This window comes from Anthonomus grandis, chromosome 5, assembly GCF_022605725.1.
Source record: "Anthonomus grandis grandis chromosome 5, icAntGran1.3, whole genome shotgun sequence".
Classification (NCBI taxonomy): domain Eukaryota; kingdom Metazoa; phylum Arthropoda; class Insecta; order Coleoptera; family Curculionidae; genus Anthonomus; species Anthonomus grandis.
Window position 1 is genome coordinate 462,008 of NC_065550.1, and position 15,690 is coordinate 477,697.

The window sequence follows — 15,690 nt, forward strand, 5'->3', positions numbered from 1 at the left end:
AATGCAAGTATGTATGTAGTATCTTTCAGTTTAAATAAAATAAGTAATGCGTCCAGCTAGAGTATTTACTACGACATATCGCACATTGTAGCGAAAATGCGGCAGATTCTTACTAACGAGATCAGTTGTACTCGGGTCATGAGTTTAACAAAACGTTTGTGGTAAAAGTAAAAAGGAACTTATTAAGTTATTAAATAAATAAGCAGTTAGTGTTATTACCGGTGTTTTAGTATAGTTAAATAATAACCCGGAACATTACACTTATCATTTTCAATATCCATTGATACTGACCTCCTCCATGGGCAAACTACCGGTCTGAATTTTTTTTACCAAATTGTTTCCAAATGTTGTTCAAAGGTTTTCTTATTTTGACGCAATGTCTTTTAGGCCCAGTAGTACTGCCGTCCAAATTTTGCAGAAAATGACCCAAGTTCATTTCCATGTAACAAACAAACGAACCATCATAAAGGTCGTCCAAGAGAAACTTCAATTTGTCTCAATATTCGATTTTTCAAACCAGTATTGACTACTGTACCATCACTTCCAATAGCTTAAAGTTTAGAAAAATCAATGTTTTTCTCTACGAATTCTAAAATGCTTCTATTAATATTTGTCGACTGACCAGAACCAGGAGTCACATGATATAAATACATAGAGTCTGGTTCCAATATCAGTACAATATTATGTTCTTTTGTTACGGTTCAATTTTCAAAGTCAGTTTAAATCTGTTGAAATCAGAAATTTTACACACTGCAGCATGCTTTGGTAACAACGATAATGTTTTACTTTTGTTTTTGTTTACCATTCTTAAAATTGTATTTCTCAGCTTCTGTGAAGAAAACATTTTATCATAATTATTTTTATTAATTAAACTATATTTTTCTATTTAATTAAACATATATTTTTAGTTATTTCTCGTCCGTTTACTAGTGTTGAGAATAACAAACTACCTCCAGTTCCAAGACGTCATATTGTCACCATGTTAGCGATTTTGTCAGGGGAGGAATGAGAGATGTTGCTTTGTCTTATCGCGACGGTAATGCGTGTGTGACATATATGGATAGAAGCTGGTAACGGAACCTAAAGAAGCATTTTTTAAGAAGCAGGCATTACTATTATGCCGTGACCACCCCGTTTACCGAATTTAAATCCTATTGAACATGAGTGGGAGAAGACTACTTTGCAACATCCTCCACACACTCTGGCACAGCTAATCTACCAAGTTTGAGTTGCTTGGAATAAGGTGGCACAACCACACATCGATCATATCATTTTGTCGATGACTAGACGTATACAGGTGAATTCAGCTGCGGGGTCGCCTAAGACATTCTTAATTTTTTTCTTATTACTTATCTACAAACATTCTTGCAAATGTAATCGTTTCCTTTTGTGATATAAGACCACCTCAATGCAAAAAAAATAGTCCTTCTGGGTGTAACACTTCTTATTAACCTAAAGTGACTATATTTGACTTTTCAGATCCCATAGCATGGGTTCCATAACACTACAGTGGCCTTAATAATTTAAAAGGACCGAAGACACATGATCAAATAACTTGTTCTGGGAATAATGAAAAAAAACAATATCTAATCCAATGGAAAGAAGTAAGACAGTATAACAGTGAAAATATATGAATTTAATATGAAAGAAGAAACAACTAGGAGCCTATCACCATTTAGTAGGTACAAAAATATTCAAATATGTGAACAAGAATATGAAGTGGAAAGCATCATCAGATAGGGACAAAAACGTAGAAGGAACTGGAAAAGCCACCTGGACAGGATGACAGAAGGACGATTGGCAAAAATTTTTACCCCTTGTCTTTTAAAAGATATTTAACAAACATTATCTAATTCGAAAAATGAATTCAATTCAATTCAATAATTTTTCTTTAATAAGTGTTTAAAATGTTGTTAATTTACTAACTGACAATACGCGAAACGGAACTAAAACCAATTTTTTTTTTTAAATGATTTCACCAGAAATTAGCCTACACACATGTCTTATTCGTTTTTTTAAGTCGTGAATATTAGCCGGTTTTGTCTTAAAAACTTTCTTCTTCAACTAAGCTCATAAGAAAAAGTCCGATGATGTGAAATCCGGAGACCTGGACCATTCAAAGAGTCCTCTTCTGACAATCCATCTCACGAATCATACTCAGGGACAGGTCTTCCAAAATGACGAGGTGCGCCGTCCTATTGAAACCAGATGTTTCCATTCGGGACGTCACCTTCTATAGGGCAAGGAAACAAAATAGCCAAATTCGGAACTAGGTTCTCCTGCAAGAAGGATGCGGCAGTCATACCCGCATTTTTGAAACAACTAAGTAAAAAAACAGGGTTACCTTAAGAAGCATTTAAGAAACATTAATCATTTAAAAATAACATTACTAAGATGTCTTTCATTTCGATGCATTCTTGAAGAAAATCTCTAAAATTGTTCATAACATCACAGAGCATCTGCTGAGGGATTCTTTCGATTTCCTGACGGATTCTCGCCTTAAGTTCTTCAAGAGTATGGGGCCGGGGTTCTTCGAAAAGTTCGCTTTTTAGGTAGCCCCACAAGAAAAAATCACAAGCAGTAAGGTCAGATGAACGAGGGGGCCAAGGAATAAATCCGTTCCGGGATATTACTCGGTTTGGAAGAACTTCGTTAAAGAGATCCATGCTCACACGGGCCGCGTGGCTTGTGGCTCCATATTCTTGAAATAAAGTTATTTTATCATTCAGTCTATCTTCGCGAAGACGAGGAATAAAGAATGTTCGTAACATTTCCGAGTAGCGCTCCGCATTGATGGTAACCGCTTGTCCCCTTTCATTTTCAAAAAAGAATGGGCCTATGATTCCTGTTGAGGACATTGCACACCAAACTGTTACCTTGGCCGAATGGAGAGGTTTTTGATGGATTTCTTGAGGGTTTTCATCGCTCCAATATCTAAAATTTTGCTTGTTAACGAAACCGAAGAGATGGAAATGCGCCTCGTCGCTAAGGATGTGCGATACGATACGATTTTCTCGAGCACCGGTATTTTTTCTTCCGATACTCGATATTTTATACCGGTACTTTAACGTACGATACGGTCCGATCTGTTTGACTTTTATGCAGTACCTATCGTATCCCGTATCAAAGAATGCTATGAAATAAATTTAATTTAATCAAAAAGATACTACATAAATTAATATGAATGAAGCAGTGAAGCACGGATTTACTCCTGTTTCCTTCTGTCTTTCTGTTTATGTTTATCCGTAGTGTTGGCAGATGCAACCCATGTTCTGAACGCCTATTTTCAAAGGCTGATGCGATAATGGATGAATGCCGTAACAGACTTCTTGGAGATAGACTTTCTATTCTATTATTTTTAAATTCGCTAGAATTAAGTTACTGGAATTTGTAATTATTTTTCAATTTCTAGAATAATTATTTTTGTCTTACGTTTTAATGTTTTCTGTTGTTCGGTTTTAATTTAAGTGACGACAAATTTTCACTTGTAGTTATTTCGAAATAAATGCTGTTAATAAATAATATTTTAATAAATAATACGAAAAATATCAGTATTGACCATAACAGTCCGCGCTAATTTAACATTTAAAAAAAATATATATATTTAGTTAAATCGTACCGGTACTTGGAATATCGGTACTGAACTTGTCGATATTGTAACCAACCGGTACTTTTAAAACGATACGATACGATCCGAAATACCGGTACTTTCCTCAGTATCGCACATCCCTACTCGTTGCTCATCCAGAGCAACGTGTGAAATTCTTCGTTTTCTTCCATCATTTCTAAAAGCGTTTCACGAAAGTGCCGTCGAAGAGCGAAATCGTTTTCATTTAGAGCCTGGACCACTTGAATTTTGTAGGGGGTGATAGTGTAAATCTAACTTTAAGATTCGGCGACTCCTGTCTGAAATTCTAAGCCGAGTACTGTGTTTACGCGCTGATGTCTGAGGACTTCTTGTCATAGCGATTCTTGCACGTCTTTCTTCAATATTCGCAAGAGTTCTCACTGATCTTGTACTGCCACTTCTGTTTCTCGTTTTACCGATGTTTTCAAATTTTGATACCCAAAACTTTATTGAGTTAACAGAAAGCACGGCCCAGTTGAGCAGCTGTATAATTACTGCTTTGATAAAATGCCTTTACAGCGAAGGAGCGCTCTTCCTTAGACCACTGCTCCAACTGAAATGCTTTTAACGGGGGAACACAACGGTAACGTTAACTCGCCCACACTCACTTTTTTGGCTCACGCGCTTATTTTAAAATTGCAGGTTTGACTGCCGAACCCTGTATCTTGCTCTACTAAGATTTTCTTGGAAGAAAATCGGTTCTATAACTCAATCACCAACAATCCCTGCCCAAACATTGACTTTCTCTGGATGCTGAGTGTGGCCTTCTCTCATCCAGTGTGGGTTTTTGTCTGCCCAATAACAACAATTTAGATAATTTACCTCACCATTCAACGCAAACGTTGATTCATCAGAAAATACGACGGTTCCGATTTGTAACATTCCTGTCTAGTAGAGCCATCATTTGTTCGAGAAATTGGAGTCTTCGGTGAGTTCCTGGAGGATTGTTATTTTATAGGGATCGAGTTTTTCAGCCTTAAGAACTCTTGCCACTGAAGACTGGCTAATTTCGAGTTCCCTAGCTATCTGCCTCTTCACTGAACGCACTCTGACAATGATTTTTTGTTTGTCTTAAATGCCCATTTATCCGGGAGTGTTTTTTGATTTTACTTACGGTACTTTATGATATGCGTGATAATTCAGGATACTTTCCTCTGAATAAATGGATAACTTCATTTCGTCCTTACTTGTTATCACAATGTCAATGTTAGATATTATGATACCTGACATTTTAAGCATTTACTATAGAAAGACTATTGAATTAAATTCACTTTTAGAATTAGATAATGTTTGTAAAATTTCTTTTAAAAGACAGAGAGTTCAAAATTGAAATTTGGCATGTGTAACTTGTTAAACCCTATAATAATAGTCATAATAATAATTGTCATTTAAAAAAAATTATCGATGACGTCATATCTCACATCTTGAGATACCCTGTATAAATTTTTTACATTAAAATAATGGGTATATACTGAAAAAAAAAACACTTTTGATTTAGTAAATTTATTCCAAGTTAGACTCACATTATAGAGACCTAAATTGCACTGCAGAAAAATTAGAGAATAAAAGTGTCTTAAATGTATGGTAAATAAAAAATCATACCTGCAAGCTATTCGCAAAAAAAGAAATTGAAAACTCGCTCCATTGCCAGTAATCTATAATGCCTTCTAGCTGGATCTCCTTAAGGACATTCTCTTTCGCGGTTTTAAACTCCTTTAGGGTTACCCTAGTGTTTCCATTAGGACCATTAAAGACAATTTTAAAACAGGGATAGTCAATTGTGGGAGAAGGTGTTACTAAAATAGCCGCAGACCGAAACGCCCTTATGTGAATGTAAAGATCTTGTACTAAAATAGATGGATAAAAATAAATGAAAGTTCTATGTAAATTGTGAGCTAAGATAAGAATTATTTTTATAGGGATATCGGCACCAATTGGAGACGGTTATTAATGTGCTATTAATTGGTAAAGTTTCATGACTGAAATATTTAAAAAGAACTTGAAACTTGAATTAATGCTTTTAATTTATTTCTGATGCATTTTTCCTTCAGAGCTATAAGCCTGAAAAAATAGCACTTTAAGAGTCTCTATTTTGAATTCAACGCCCTTTTATTACTTTTCTCATCAGTTTTCAAACTTGCAATTAGGTGGTCTGAGTATTTTCCATAAGAGCTTCTTGGAAAAAAGAGTTGGATTACTCATAAGGGTACCAGTAACGAAAATAGAGAAGTTATTTAAGACTATAGAACTGAACTCAAATTGAAGGTAAGTTCGTTTTTCAAAAGCGCAAACTTTATATTCCAAAATATTTACGCAACCTTTGAAATTATTTTATCATCTCGACCTAACCCCAAGTGCTCCAAGATCCCTATACGTAAGATGCTTATTTTGAACAGAGTGTCTGTACATTATAATTTAAAAAAAAAACTTATTTAACCTATGTCTTTTTGCCGAAGAGGCCAAAATTGTTGGAATTCGCCGCCAGTGGTGGTGTGAACGTCACATTCATCATCGTCCAGGCAAAATGGAAAATTCCAAATGACATTTGTGCCTTGCACAGAATAAAAATAAAACTTGTCTTTATGGAAGCCGAGTAAATTCTTTTTGGTTTTCATTTCTGCCAGAAAAATTGGCTTCACTTGTCCTTCAATACCAAAAGTTAAAAATCCTCTGTCCCAATTTAAGGTAAACGTGGTGAAGTTGCTCGAAGTTAAAATGCCGGGGGTGGGTTCATAGTCTGGAGAGTCTTTGTTTCCATAACTAAGAAAATGGACAAGAAATTAATTGAAATATATGACATATGTTTAGGCACTCTACCGTAACGCAGACTCTTTATTTGAAATATAAAGTTCAATTCCAATTCCTAAATCGGCCATTTCTTTTCCGGTTAAAGGTAGAGCCAAAACACTTAAGACCAATCTAGCACTGGCCTCGTTAAAGTTATCAGAGTCCCATAATTTTATGGAGAATTTTATATCAGTAAAGACGGAACCTGCAAAGTTTTAGTCTTAAAATGGCAGTGTAAGCAGAGATTAATCAGAAAAGATTCCTATCGGGGTGAACGATTATAATGTAGCGGAAGCTCTTTCTGAAGTTCTAGTAGCAAAATTTCGAAAGTTGAAAGCAGACTGATACTTTCTCCTTTTTTCATGTCATGTCTTGGATTGCTGGAGTTTTGGACAAAAACATTTGTTCTTTGAACTGTATCATATTCTACTAAAACAGTAATTCAAAATAATCATTCATCATTCCCAAAGAGACTTAAGTATATGAATAAAGAGGAGGAGAAAGTAAACTCAAAGTCCAAGTCTCATAATTAAGCGTCTATTTAAAGGATCATATAATAGCATATAAACGATATGTGGACGACATTTGTATTGTTTGGGGAGGCAATGACGATCAATTGTCCACCTTCTTAAATTTTACAAACAGTCTACATAGTAGAATTTCATTTACCTTAGAAAAGGAGCACAACAAAAGTTTACCTTTCTTAGACCTCTTGTTAACCAGGAATAATAATAAAATCGAATTCGATATATACAGGAAACCATCCACAACTGACAACATCATACAATTCACTTCTAACTCACCACATACCCACAAGTTTGCTTCATTTAACTCTTTATTATATAGGATGTTTACCCTTCCTCTATCCAAGGAATCTTTTTATAAAGAATTTAACATAATAAAGCAGCTTGCAGTTAATAACGGTTTTCCACTTTCTACCATAAATAAACTTTTTTTCGTATACATGAATAAATATAAATTCTCCTACCACATCTTACACTCCAATTCTTTAAATCTTAACAAATTCAGATCTTTAACATTTTTTGGTTCAATATCTCTCCAACTTGCAAAACTCTTTAAAAATAATCTTAATCTTTCAATAGCTTTTAAAACTGCAAACACTTTGAAAAAGCACTTGATAAACACAAAGGATAAAATGGAGCAAACTTTAAAATCTGGGGTGTATTCTTTGAATTGTGGTGAGTGTTCCGCTGTGTATGTTGGTCAGTCTGGTAGAAGAATTTCCACTAGGGTAAAAGAACATATGAGTCTTTTCAACAATTGTAAGGACACCGATATTAAAGAAACAAAGTCAGCCTTTGCAAATCACCTTTTATCGACTGGTCATAACTTTTCGGTGTCGGATGATGTAACTATATTACATGAGTGTGGAAAGGGTAAAAAACTAGATCTCCTCGAAAAGCTGGAGATTACAAGAGCTAAAAAAAGCCCAATATTAAATTGTGTCAATGATATCTTCAATTTCGAACCTAATCTAATTTTCAATAATCTCCAATAAAAAATTTTAATCTTGTCTCATATAACGTAATTACTCGCATGCTACATCATTACCCCGGTTTAGCGATAAGTTATATGCTTCGGACTTTAGATCCAATGATCTCTGGTTCGATCCCTGAGTTTTTTGAAAAACCTTTTTGTATATTTTTTCTTTCATAATTGTATTTGTTTTCATTCTTTATAAAATAATATGTAAAGAATTTACTGGATGTGATATTTGGCGTTTTATAATTCATATTTTAGTCAATAACGATACACGATGGTATAAACTTATTTTATTTTTATGTTAGTGTGAGTCAGTGTGCAGTTTTTTGTATTTATATATTATTATAGGTATGTCTTTTCTGTTAATTAGCGTTCTGCTCCATATTATTTAATTTTGTTAATTTTACTTAGGTCTGATGATGCCCTAATGCGGCGAAACGCGTAACCTTTAAATAGACGCTTAATTATGAGACTTGGACTTTGAGTTTACTTTCTCCTCCCCTTTATACTATAGCAGGCTGCGCTGGGCATGGCCTTGGCATAACTCTAAGTGTCTCTAGGTAGGGTTCTTGTCGTGTGTGAGTGTTGGAAGAAAGGGTTGTCATGTCGTACCACAGTAGTAGGAGGTATGGAAGAGTGTTGTACCTTGGACCAGTCTGTACCTCGGGTCAGTGTATGTTATTTTCTACCCACTGTTAATATTTCTTTGATGTGTCTAAATAAGTTGCTTAAAGATAGAGTTAATAGGTAGCAGATACATATATAAGTCAAAAATCAGTCGTGCGGGTTTCTATAGAGCAGCGTTACTCAAAGTGTGCTCCGCGAAACCTCCGGTAGGGCTCCGCCAGCAGTCATAATAAATGAATGCATGTATTAAAGTGGACCCTATAAGAATTAAGTTACCTACGATAAAAATAAACAACCAAAACGAAACGCCTACTTATAGGTGTTACTGGTACATATACGAAAATTTAATATATGTATTATTAAGTAAATAGGCGACCTATTACATCGAAATGTTACAGCGTTACTCGTACGCCACCATTCGCCCCCGGACTATAAGCAGTCGAATAACCTCGGTTCGTACTTCGGAGAAAATCGTCTGGCTCTCCGAAGTTTCTGAGGAATTGGAGATGATTCGATGGTTGCTGGTATAATATAAAGGAAGATTGTTTGGCGCGGAGAATTTATTAATCAAGCTACGTACGTGGCTGTAAAATCTTGTATTTCGTGCGTCAAGAGATACTATTTGTCAGTGTTAAAGAAGAATGGAGCGCTGGCTTAAAGGTGTTGCAAAAAATGTGGTTCGCTTGAATGATGTGTCAAATTTAAATCAAGGTGATATGACGGCGTCAAATTCTAGTTTTATGGTTTCAAGTTCAAGTATGACGAATAATACATTAATCTCGGATTTGTTGATTCCAACGGCTCACCTCTTTGTGTGTTGTGCAGCAAACTCCTTCCTAATAGTTTAGTGGTACCTGCTAAGATGCGCCGACATTTAGAAACTGTACATCCCGACTTCAAAAACAAAAGTAAATAATTTTTTCTACGTAAAAAAGAACAATTATTAAGAAGCCAAAAAAACTATGACGTATTTGACTCAGATTGCCCAAGCAGGAGAAGCGCACACTATCGCTGAAAAGCTAATAAAACCATGTGTGGTATTTTGTTTAACGAGACAGGACTAATAACTGTCTATGTGCCACCAAAAATAATCGGACCCAAGGGAATAAAACAGTTGGGTCAAATGACCAGTGCAGAACGAGGACAAAATGTTACACTTAGTAGCCTCAATAAATGCAATTGGCAATCACAACCCGCCAATGATGATATTTCCAAGAGTACATTTAAGGCCCATATGCTGAAGAGTTATCCAGTTGGAGCCATAGAAGGTGCAAATTCGTCCGGTTGGTCAAACGAAACATTATTTTTGCAGTATTTAAATCACTTCAAAGATCCAGTTATACTAGTCTTAGACAATCACGAAAGCCATGTGAATGTCCCAGCTATTAATTTTTGCAAAGAAAATGGCATTATTCCGATTACCCCCATACCCCATATTAGTCACAAATAGCCACCGCTCGACCGAAGAGTTTTTGAGCCCATGAAAACTTATTATAATGCCGCATGTAGCGAGTGGATGATTATGCATCCTGCACAAACCATTGCAATTTATGATGTAGCTGAGCTTGCAGAAGACATTTCCAAGCATTTACTACATCCAACATTCAGAAGGGGTTTGAAGTAAGTAGTCTTTATCCAGTCAATGAAAATATTTTTGAAGAGAGCAAATTTTTGTATCAAATCATACTTGACCGATGGTCCTTCAGATTAGTCTATTGACGGTCGTAAACAAGTCAACGTTAAACCGAATGGGGAACAAGCTGAAGTCACGGCTCAGAAAATTGATGGCTCTAATCGCTCTACGTCAAATTTTCTTTAAGGAGGAACGTCAGGAAATGTTATTACACCTGAAATGTTACGGCCTTATCCGAAAGCACCGGCTCGCAAAATCAAGTCAGGTAGAGCTAGAGGTATCCTTACTGACACTCCAAAGAAAGATGAAATAGAGAGCATTAAAAAGAGAAAGACTTTAGCAAATGCATCATCTCAAATGCCCAAATGGAACAAGATCTTTCTGGTCGGTATCGAAAGCCGTTAGTCAAGGATTTGCTAAGTCGGCCTTGCCACCCCTAACAGCAGATGATGGTTCTATCACGGTAACAGCAAGGGAAAAAGCCAACTTACTGGGTAAACTCTTCGCGTCCAATTCTACTCTGCACTCGCAAGGCAAAACACCGCCATATTTGCCAAGGGTGAGTTCATCGATGGGAGAAATTTCGTTTCCCCAACGAATTATAAATAAAATTCTTAAAAGCGTAGACACCAACAAAGCTTCTGGACCCGATGGAATTCCAGCCCTAGTACTAAAACGTTGTGCAGACGAATTGACTCCTCCCTTATGTAGACTGTTCACGGCATCGTATAAACAGGGCTCATTTCCAACAAGCTGGAAAACTGCTCAAGTGCAAGCTGTACCCAAAAAGGGTAAGAAGACGATGCCGTCCAATTACCGCCCGATTGCACTAGTTCCAGTAATATCGAAGATTATGGAGAAAGTAGTCAACCAACAACTGTTAAGATATCTGGAATCATCTGGACTAATCAGCGATCATCAATACGGCTTCCGAAAGCTTAGATCCACCGGCGATCTTTTGGCTTACGTCACACACTTGTGGACGGAGGCCATGGAGAAGCACGGCGAGTCCCGCTCAGTCGCTCTTGACATTTCCAAGGCATTTGACAGAGTGTGGCATGAGGGACTACTAACCAAGCTCTCCTCAATCGGCATACAAAACTCATTATTGAATTGGATCAAAAGTTTTCTTGAACAACGAACAATCCAAGTAGCCGTCGATGGACACCTCTCCGACAAATTTAACATTAACGCTGGAGTCCCTCAAGGATGCATTCTATCCCCCACCCTTTTCTTGATATATATCAACGATTTGCTAGGAACCACTGTCAATCCAATCTACAGCTTTGCGGACGATAGCACACTTATTTCCACATTTAAGTCCGCCAAACCAACGATAGCCGCAACTTCTCAGAATCTTAGGCATCAACAAGTAGCTTCAACCAACAACGATATTAGAGCAATCTTGGAGTGGGGCGGTAACAATCTGGTCAATTTTAACGCAGGCTGCAGTATTTACGATGAAGACTAACGTTAATGGCCCGGAGCTGGTTATGGCAGGGAAAACATTGCCAATGAAATCATCTTTACATCTTCTAGGAGTCGAAGTCACCAACAGTGTGTCCTGGCATGACCACGTTGCCGAGATCGCTAGGGCAGCTTCCAAAAAACTCGGAGTGCTTTTCAAAACGAAAAAACTGTATACACCAGAACAGGTGCTGACTCTTTACGAAGGCTCAAATACGCCCTTCCCTCGAGTATTGCTCGCATGTCTGGAGATCTGCACCCAAGCATAGTTTAAAGCTGCTAGATTATATACAGAAGAGAGCTATTCGTCTTATCGACAAACCAGAACTGACAAAGAGTCAGTTCGTCAGTTCATCAGTGGATAGTCTGGAGCACAGGAGAAAGGTGGCTGATCTCTGTTTATTCTGCAGCGATTCAAGATAAATGCCCACAAATATCTTCGCGCAAGCACCACTCCAAGAGTGACATAGGACTTTTCTCTTGTGCTTGTTTACCATAAAAAAAAAAAAAAAAATCTGGAAAAGTTCAAGCAGTTACTAAGAGAATAGTTGAAGAACGTGAACGTAAAAAATGTACCAAAAAGCGTTGCTAAATATAATGATAGATTAACTTCAAGTAGTTATGAAGAAACATTTGAGGACTTAGTAGCTAGAGAGTAAGAATTAATAAATGACCAAAATTTATACGACTTATCTGATTTTGATATTCAACAAGGAGACTTCGTTCTATTGAAAGTTTGCGGGAAAGAAATCGTCCACTTATTATGTACACAAATACTAAATACTGGGACTTAAGCACCAATAAATTTATAAATGACTCAACCGAGACCTATGATTTTTTGCGTAGTGATATTATACAAAACCTTCTGCCGTCGCACAAAATAAACGAAACTGCACGTCATGATGCTCACCGCCAGTTTGATGTTGAATTTAGTAGATTTAATGTTAAATAAGTATTTGTTTGCAAATGTATTCATTCGATTAATAACGTTTTGTATGTCTTTAAAAAACTTAATGAAAATCTTTAAAAATTCGTTTCCATTATTTTTTTTTGATAACTGATCCAAGGTACAACATATACAGGTCCAAGGTACATTACTCGTTTGTACCTTGGGTCATCTTTTAAGGGCTAGCTAAAACGTATTTTTCAAAAAACTGGTAAGTTAAAATTATGTTTAAAAACCCAAATTACGTATACAAAAAGCTAGTATAACTAATGTATGGAATAAAATTCGTAAATATATATTTCTAAAATGTGTAAAAATAAAAAACCAAAAAATGACCCAAGGTACAACACTTTCCCCTATAAATTTTTTGCCTTAATAATATTATTTTTTATAGAATCTAGCAGGTTCGACGTTTTGAGAATACTAGAAGAGCTTGTCGACTATATCAACTGCATATAAATATAATCTTTGGTCTAGGAAGCATCAGTCCGCTTTCAAATTTCGGTACTTTAGCCCAATAAACTTTTGTCGAGAATATTTACCATTAAAATCTGTAAAGTGCATATATGTATCATAATTTTTAGTAAATACAGAACATTCTGGATCATAACAAAATGGGATATCACAATACTCTTTTTCAATGTAACCGAGTTCCTCTTGTTCTACGAAACACCAGGGGCCACCTACAAATAGTTTTTTAACGAATTGAACTATATAAAATAAAACTACCGATCTACCGATATCCCCATTAGGGTTCCTGCAAAACTTTTTAGCCTTGGATAAGCTGTTTTCAGGAAAGTTGTTTGCGGGAAATTTATTTATTCTCGTATAGTTTCCATTTTCCAAAACTTTCTTACGATCTTTGTCCCATTTAAAACAATGTCTGCCTGCAGAGGGATTATTTTAAAACTAATTCTAGGATTTGATAATTTTAAAAACCTGAAGTGCCTTTGTCATGTTTACCGCCATATTCCATGCCCGGACCAGTCAATCTGCATTCCGAAATTGAACATAATGGTATGGCACACGTTTCGTCTATTAAATCGGAGTTCATGGTATAGCACCATGGACCCGTAGGTTTTCTGTCTAAAAAAATTGACATTTATTTTAAATCTGATGTTTTAGAGATAAGAGTAAACATAATAATAATAGGTTGGCAGTTTCTGTAGTGATAATAATTTTTTAGTGTCATAACTTGTATTGTCCTGAAACTTTCAGGTTTGATGCTAAGATACTAATAAGATTTGGCTTAATAGAGGATCAGGGGTAAAAGAATTAAGAACAAATATTTCCATACAGGAGGACCACAATATAGTTGGACAAATATTTTACATCTATTTCCTTAGTAAATCACTTATGGTCAAAAGGAAGACTCTGGATAGACACCATTATGAACAGCCGCATACCAAACTATTCAGTTTAAAAACAAATTGAAAAACGTTTAAATTATATTGTCAGAGGGAAGGGATTCTTTCGATTAGATCCTCTTCTTCCGTAGAGGCAAATCCATTAAATACCGTTCGGATACTGTATTAAATTTGAAATCTTATGAGGTAACTGTATTTGAGAAGGGAAGCTGATTTTAGTATTTCAGCCTTTCTTCGTACCCTGAACCAGTCCTCAGTATTTATATTAGGCGGTAAATGTATAAAGCATAAAGTAATAAGTAATTATTACGAAATGAAGCTCGACTTACCCATAAGTTAGCACAAAGGAGGGTAAAATGGGTTGGAGTCTTAATAATAAACATTGTATAAAAATAAAAAATAAATCTTCCGATTCAATTGCAAATTACCCACTGTAGATACTAGAATGTATAGCCTTATCCGACTACGTAAAAAAAATATTAAAGAATCAAAAATTAAAGGAAATAAAAAGATGCATGGGATCAAACCAGATATACTATTCCAATGAATCGATAGGCAGAGTACAGTTTTACAAAAGCCTAATTTTATACCATAGCAAGAAATAGCTAGTAGATTAAATATGGGCAAGATCGTTATCAACATTTGGTAGCTTAAAAATATGCGAACAAATAGCTCGATAAACTCAGAGAATCAGCAACAGACCCAAAAAGCTACAGGCAGACCAGTCTCCTATCAACCATGGGAAAAGTCGTAGAAAGACTAATCCTAAAGGAAGCCACCAGACGAGAGACAGTCACGACGAGACTCCACTTTGATCTCTTAGTTGAAGCAAACCGTGCTCGCAACATAAGTGCAATCTCCCTCGACATCTCCAAGGCATTTGTCAAGATGTGGCGTCATGGACTGATACGGAAACTAACCTGAAAACTTTCCGGGCACTAGATAAGACTGTTCCTCTGCTTCTTCACCGATAAACATCTTTCCACACCCTGCCCAATCCTAGCAGGAGTTTCAGAAGGTTCACACCTTTCACCACTCTTGTTCAACACTTAAATGTCAGGCCGTACGGATCCGTGGTATGGTAGACAGCCGTATTGAAGGTCACCAACGACCAAAAGCTGACCAGACTGCAAAGACTGGTCTGCTTGGGAATTACTGGAGCTATGAGAACAACACCTGCGGCACCACTAAATATTCTTCTTGGGCTACCGGACCTCGTAGTCTGGATTGAGAGGGAGGCCACGGCGACGCATAAGAGGATGAAGGATACCGGAAGGTGGCGCAATGTTCACTTCGGCTATATAACGATTGCTCACAGGATGTGTAAGAACATACCAATTCTGACATCCAGATGCACTACAGAAAATGGCAAACTAAGGTTAAAAAAGGGGTTTCAAGTCGAAATCCCAACAAGGGAAGAATGGTCAGCGAACCAAACCAAAGAGCCAAGTGGTTTCCAGGCGTGGTACACAGATGGATCATGGATGAAAAGCACCACTTCAGCCGGAGCCGGAGTGTACAGGGTGTACAACAAACACATGGGAATGCTTTCCGCTAGGGAAACACACCACAGTTTTCCAAGCGATAGTGTTTGCTATACTCGAAGTAGCGAACAAACGAGAGGCATTGGAAGGCAACGGGGGATTTGCATCTACTCCGATAGTCAAGCTGCCCTCAAGGCGGTTCAGAAACCCAGGGCCACCTCAGCGCTAGTCCGGAAATGCAAAGAGAC

At 36.7% G+C, this 15,690-nt stretch overlaps 2 protein-coding genes across 6 annotated transcripts in view; both read right to left on the minus strand.

Moving 5' to 3' along the window:
• Positions 1–15,690, minus strand: part of LOC126736020 (tyrosine-protein kinase hopscotch-like) — a 185,729-nt gene that overhangs the window by 141,937 nt on the left and 28,102 nt on the right. The window lies entirely within an intron of this gene.
• Positions 1–15,690, minus strand: part of LOC126736018 (uncharacterized) — a 69,398-nt gene that overhangs the window by 49,588 nt on the left and 4,120 nt on the right. For 2 of the 3 annotated variants that reach the window (XM_050440205.1, XM_050440203.1), the window contains exons 2-7: positions 13,531–13,677; positions 13,329–13,478; positions 13,134–13,274; positions 6,446–6,620; positions 6,066–6,388; positions 5,231–5,475 (exon numbers count right to left, since the gene is read on the minus strand). In XM_050440205.1, the coding sequence (XP_050296162.1) occupies positions 5,231–5,475; positions 6,066–6,388; positions 6,446–6,620; positions 13,134–13,274; positions 13,329–13,478; positions 13,531–13,677 (1,181 nt within the window). The remainder of the gene's footprint in view (positions 1–5,230; positions 5,476–6,065; positions 6,389–6,445; positions 6,621–13,133; positions 13,275–13,328; positions 13,479–13,530; positions 13,678–15,690) is intronic. The other variant, XM_050440206.1, reaches the window with a different exon arrangement.